Source organism: Barbus barbus (genome assembly GCF_936440315.1).
Source record: "Barbus barbus genome assembly, chromosome: 44".
Taxonomy (NCBI): Eukaryota; Metazoa; Chordata; class Actinopteri; order Cypriniformes; family Cyprinidae; genus Barbus; species Barbus barbus.
Window position 1 is genome coordinate 4,192,189 of NC_136722.1, and position 6,433 is coordinate 4,198,621.

The window sequence follows — 6,433 nt, forward strand, 5'->3', positions numbered from 1 at the left end:
GTTTTTAAGCCTTTTGAATTACGGGGACATAGGCAGTGTCCTCATAAACCACCTTCATATTGTAATACCTCTGTCATACCCATGTCATTATACAAATTTGTGTCCTCATAAACCACATAAACATGCACACACACACACACACACACAAAAAAAAAAAAAAAAAAAAACTTTTGTCACGTCTGTTTCTGATATGCTGTATTCTCAGCGTAAAAATACATGATATACCTTTGAATGAAGTTACAAAACAAAGTAAACAGGGGGTGGGGGTGTTAACTCTTTCCATTTTTCATCGAGACACATGGGCACCAATATTATCTAAATATTGTCTCCACGTATAATCCGCCTAATTCCAGTGGAGATTGAACATATGATTTCTGACCTTTTTAGGTCAGTTCACTCAACACGTCCTATTTGTGTCCGGCTGGTTTGATTACAATAAAGCTTCAAACAGTTGCAATTACGGTAATAATTTTGTATCGGAATTATGTATTTAAACTTCTATTGTGCAAGGAGGGAAACATTCAGTTCACCAAAACTGTGCAAGAAACACATTGCAATTCAGCAAAACTTATTTCACCTCCTCATGATGATTTAAACTGCTTTGACACAGAGCCTGTTTATGGCTTATTTCATTGCGTATTGGAAAAATTACGTTCAGTGCCATACAAAGAAACAAACAATAGCATTACACTTTTATTTACAAGGTCAAGGAGTTTTAAGCAACACACTATAATGTATGCTATTTTTGATTAAGTAGTCATGTATTTAAAAAATATATATATATATATCTCCTTGTGGCAACATGGACACAAATATTATTATTATTATTATTTTTTATAAAAAACATTCTTCATTCCTACCACAAAAATAGACAGTGAAATATTGTGGAAGATCCAACATATATTAAAATCCAAACTTCATTAGACAGCTAGCCTATTGTTAATTGTTTTGAAGCGTATTGAACTTTTAACTTATGCTAGACCTTGTCGACATACAATCGAGTTAGATGTACATTCACTGACTATATCTGTTAAATCAGTTGAAAGATTCGCATTCGCGTGCAATGCCTTCTCAAAGTTCAAAGAATGTTACTAAAACTCTTGAGCCAGTTTTGATGAGGTGGCCACTGTTGCTTTCAAGCTTTCTATAGAAGACAAACGCAACAGCCGGTTGTTGATTCATGATTGTACTTTATTTATAACAGGTGCATTGTCAACAGTGTGTTTATCAAATATCGGTGGGTAATGATAAACTTTTACGCATCGGAAAGACTGGATTGGATCTGTATTAGGATTTTTGTTTTTGCAGCTACTCGAGCTATTTTGCCAAGACTTCTTTTGCTGCCCTGTACACTTTTGATGAAGCACCACCTCCTGTGTGCCTGATCCGCCGCCGCTGAGCAACTGAGGCCGAAAATTACCCCCGATCATAACAACAGGTCTATAGCGTTACTTTTCCCCTCCGGACAATAGGCGACCTTCGCGCTTTTCACAAGACACCGATCCCAAGACGACGTAGAAGCACCGTTAGAGAAAAAAAGGAGGTGTGTGAACTTTTTTTCGACAAAATGGTTAAATACAGAGAAAACCGATTCTGAGCAAGCTGCATGCAACTGCAAACTTTAACTTTGTACTAACTGCCGTTTTCGATGTTTATTATGGAGCTTCTTCAAATGTTCTCTATAACGGACTACTAGACAGAACCTATGTCGCATTTTTATTGCATGCAAGTCCATTATTGCGGCTAAACGCGCAGTCGCCGATTTTCCACAGATCTAATATAAAGAAAGGTGCATTTGCTTCGATGTAACTTCGAGATTGCAGTTAAAAGTACAATAACCTTTGCATAACAAAAACTTTTTTTTTCATCCGCTGCCTGAGTCTCGGCGCATGCGCGCTCTCTGTTTGCTGTCACTAAAACATTTTTCTTCGCATTGGAAACTGTCACGAGTGACGTCAATCACAGAGCTCTGACCAATTAGAGCGCTCGGTGATTGTTTGGCTCCACGGGCTGCAGCGTCTACCATGAATCTCTATTCAGTATATCAAAGCGTCCTGCTGCTGCCTCTCAACCGAATGGGATTCCACGTAGGCACTGAGATAGCAACTAAACTTTAGGGGAAGTTTATTATTTTTTTTCTTCTGTATTCTTCAAAGCGATTAAAATATATTTGTCATCATCATTATTATTATTTTGCCTGCTGTCAAGTTATTCTAAAATTAGGAGTAATGAGCGTGGATGCTTTGGGAAGCCCTGTGATGGACCCCGCGTTTTCCAAACGGAACACGACGCTGAGATTAGTTGACTTGGCAGGGGCTCACCACCATCACCATCATCACCACCATACCCCTCAGAGCGTGACAGGCTTCCCGGGGTTCAGCAGCCATCCACACTCAATGGCTCACTCGCACCCTGGGGAGATGACTGCGGAACCCCGCCTGGGGCCGAGTCCATTCGGGCCAGAACACATGGGGCACTCCGCGGCCCTCAAAATCAGCCCAACCCATCATTATCCCCACCACCATCACCACCACAATCATCATATTGCAGGCCACAGCGAAGTGGTCTCCAGTCAAACGGGAGCTTTTGGCCCGGTGCAGGCGGCAACGGTCCCGTACTCTATGTCTCACACGGCCCATGCGCTATCCGCAGGTAGGGACTTCCTCTTTCGCCGAGATTTGACAGCTCAAGCCATGCCCGTGCTGACCGATCAGACTTCTGGTTCAGCCTCTCACCACGGAATGTTTGTCTCAACAACAGGTAGCTATCCGGGACACTATGGTCATCACCCCGACCCTGGAAACCATACGCTCTTCCCTGGACTTCATCACGAGCAGCCATCTACCGGAGCACCAGGTGGCCAAGCCTTGAACGGACAAATAAGGTTAGGAATACCTGCCGAAATGTACGTTCGTTCTGATCATTTGAGTCAAGTAGCGAGCTCCAGGGCAGACCCGTTTGCTGCTTCTCCTCTGCACGGATACGGCGGGCTCAATCTGAACATGAATCTCAGCGCACATCACCACCACGGAGCTGGCGCTTTTTTCCGATACATGAGGCAACCGATCAAGCAAGAGCTCATCTGCAAGTGGCAGGAGCCCGAGCACTCGGCGAAAAAACTTTGCTCCAGAACTTACAGCACCATGCACGAACTAGTGACACATGTGACTGTGGAGCACGTCGGAGGACAGGAGCAAGCGAACCATATCTGTTTCTGGGAAGAGTGTCCGCGAGAGGGAAAGCCGTTTAAAGCAAAGTATAAACTTGTGAATCACATCAGAGTGCACACCGGAGAGAAACCGTTTCCTTGTCCGTTCCCCGGCTGTGGAAAAGTATTTGCCAGATCGGAAAACTTGAAAATACACAAGAGGACGCACACAGGTCAGTGGCTTCATTTCCCGTCCCTTAGGACAATTTAGTTAAATGCTAACGTCTCGTAAAACTCCTCCGTCATTAGGCATACAGCAATGAAGCTGGAGTGTAAACGAATCGATGCACAGCAACTGGTTTATTAATGACGTGAGCTAGCTTACAAGAGGCACAGTTTGTCAAAAAAAAAAAAAAAAAATCCGCTTTTAAGAAGGTTGACTTAAGAGATTCTATAGAAAAATAATGTATGCAGTGGTTCATAAAGGATTTTGGCAGAACACTGTCACCATTATCATTATTTTCACTGTAATTTGATGAGTTTTTTTAAAAGAATGGGGACATATAATGGTGGAGCACTGTGGAGTGTTACTGCTTCTGATTTACTTGCTTTTTTAAGCATGTATGTTGTAAAAATAATGTATTCCTTACTTGATCAGATTGCTTACAGCTTTGCAGCACATCCATATGTTTGGGGCCTACTGAGTGCAGTTTAGTCGGCTGACGAAAATAATAATATAATAAAGATAAATAAAAGACGAAGCGCTATAGGTGCTGCCTTATGTTAAAAACCCAAATTATTTATTTTCCACAATAAATCGTTTATGGACATAATCTGTTTATATTACAATTACTTACTCTAAGTTGTACACAAGTATTTTATGGTCACATTGCAAACTGCTATATGCTACTCCTTTGCTACATTTTGGAAACCACAAACACTCATAAAAAATAAAACAGCACATTTCTTCAAGTACTCAGTTATCCTTTCAGAACGATCTACAGGGGCATGGTAGCATTTTAGATTGGCTATTGTCTTGGTTTGCTTACACTGCAGCTGTGTGTGTGTGTGTGTGTGTGTGTGTGTGTGTGTGTGTTCCAGTTAGCCTACCCTTGCTCAGTAGCCTTTCCCCCCTGAAGCAGGCTTTAGAACGAAACTGTCCAAAACGACTGTCATTAATTGCACCAAGGAACATGATGTTGTAGTTATTTCCATGTATTTCTGAACTGTAAGTAACTACGCGTAGACTGTTGACTAAACTTGCAGACTGACCGCATGCAACAAGTCGATATCAAAGTCCTGAAAGAATAAATCAAACGTGACTTCACAGGATAAACATGCAACATATTAATAAAATGCATTAGGTTTTTATAGTTATTTTTATTATTGCTAATGTTTTGTGGGCTCTTCACAGCTAGAAGCAACTGGGATAATTTATTTTTTTTGCATTTCAGGTTTAGTAGAGAAGGTCGATGTCCGCCAGTGAGATTGTTCTTTTTTCTTTTTGCATAATAAGCAAGACTGCTACGTGTAAGGTTTCACTGGAAACTACATCTAAGATAACAGTTTATTTCAGTTTTGATGTGTAACCAACGTTATCTATTAATCCTGCGAGGGCAGCCGCTATATTTTCTTGCTTGGGCGGTATTTGAATCTTTGGTTATGATATGGTTTCCCAAGGGTCTCTTTCTTGCTGCTTTCTTGTAGTACACTAATATTCTTGATTGGCTTTCTCGGCCCAACAGCTGAAGGTCAAATTGATATTCAGCACGCAACTGTAATTAGACAGCAGCAATTACGTAGTCGTATAAACTCCTGGAGCTTATGTCCTTCGGAAATAAGCTTGATGTGATTAAATGTAATTAATTCAAACATTTCTATTGCCTGGCTGCATTCTCCAGCAGCTATTATGGTTACAGAGGGACAGGCCTAATAGCAGTTTAGATGGTGGATCAGATGTATTTTATGAGATCTTTCTGCTCTACATTGCAAAGGTAAATGAAACTATTACAAAAGCACACGCTTTAAAGAACGGATGCCCAATAATCTGTAATTGTGAAAAGAAATCATTGCTGTCTGAGAGTTCCAGTCACAAGGGGCCTGCCATGAGAGCAGACAGAGCAGTAAAAAGATAATCACGATATCATGGGGCTCATGTGACCTGATATACCCTGTACAGTATGACATGAGTTCGACTGATGCAAATGATATTTGCTTATGTGTTCAATGTGCAATAATGTGCTTTACCTGTATTGACCACTGTCACAACTGTTTTGTTGTTTTAGGTGAAAAGCCTTTCAAATGCGAGTTTGACGGCTGTGACAGACGATTCGCCAACAGCAGTGACCGGAAAAAGCATTCCCACGTACACACTAGCGATAAGCCGTACAACTGCAAAGTCAGAGGTTGTGACAAATCGTACACGCATCCCAGCTCTTTGAGAAAACACATGAAGGTGCACTGCAAGTCTCCACCTCCGAGTTCGGGTTACGAATCATCGACTCCATCTCTCGTTTCTCCTTCATCGGACTTGGGACGGGAGCCAGCTCCCTCTGCGCTCTCCGAGCCTCTCTCATCATCGTCCCAGCCGGCCAATTTAAGCGAATGGTACGTGTGTCACAGCTCCGGTGCCAGTGGCCCCCAGACCCCAGCCAGCGGTTCATCCACACCGGGCCATACAGAGGGGCCAACGTACGGCAATCCTGAACGGAGGGACGGCTTCTAGCAAAACGTAATATTCTTTTGGCAAAGTGACTAAAATGACTTTGATATCTTCTCTTATTTGGACAGTCCGGTTTGGACTGAATGGTCGCAGGCTGCCGCCTGTGGAAGTCAGTTCAAAGAGTCGGCTTGTTCACTTTTACTGCCTTCCTGAAGGATGCACTGGTCCTTTGACAGCTAATGTCACTGCCTAACCACCAATCGATATAAAACACGTCCCGAGTGTCTATGTTTCTCAATAGTGTACCGACCGTACGCATGCCACTGTATTATTTTGTAAATTCCGCTTTGATTTCAATATCTTTTTAATTTATTTTTATTCGGTAAATAATTTATTTTTGTATTATTGAACCAAAGTGCTTAATTATTAAATATGTACAGTTGTAAATGACGACGTTTTAATGTTTATGTGTGAACAGTAATTTTGTAAGGTTTTGTCCTTCAGCTATTTTTAAATGTTTGCTACTATACTTTGTACAAAATCAATATTTGGGATGATTTAAATTTCATAAAGACGTAGATTCTTTCCTCTATTTGTGCTTTCACCAGCTAAGCCAATTTGAT

The 6,433-nt window shown here is 41.5% G+C and overlaps 1 protein-coding gene across 1 annotated transcript; it reads left to right on the plus strand.

The window, feature by feature from the left end:
- Nucleotides 1-2,228: 2,228 nt before the first annotated feature.
- On the plus strand, nt 2,229-5,873 carry LOC306863068 (zinc finger protein ZIC 4-like; the record flags this gene model as incomplete). Its single annotated transcript, XM_079406231.1, has 3 exons — nt 2,229-2,652; nt 2,761-3,381; nt 5,434-5,873. 3 exons carry the CDS (start codon nt 2,229-2,231, stop codon nt 5,871-5,873), a joined length of 1,485 nt encoding a protein of 494 aa, XP_079262357.1.
- Between the last annotated feature and the right edge of the window lie 560 nt (nt 5,874-6,433).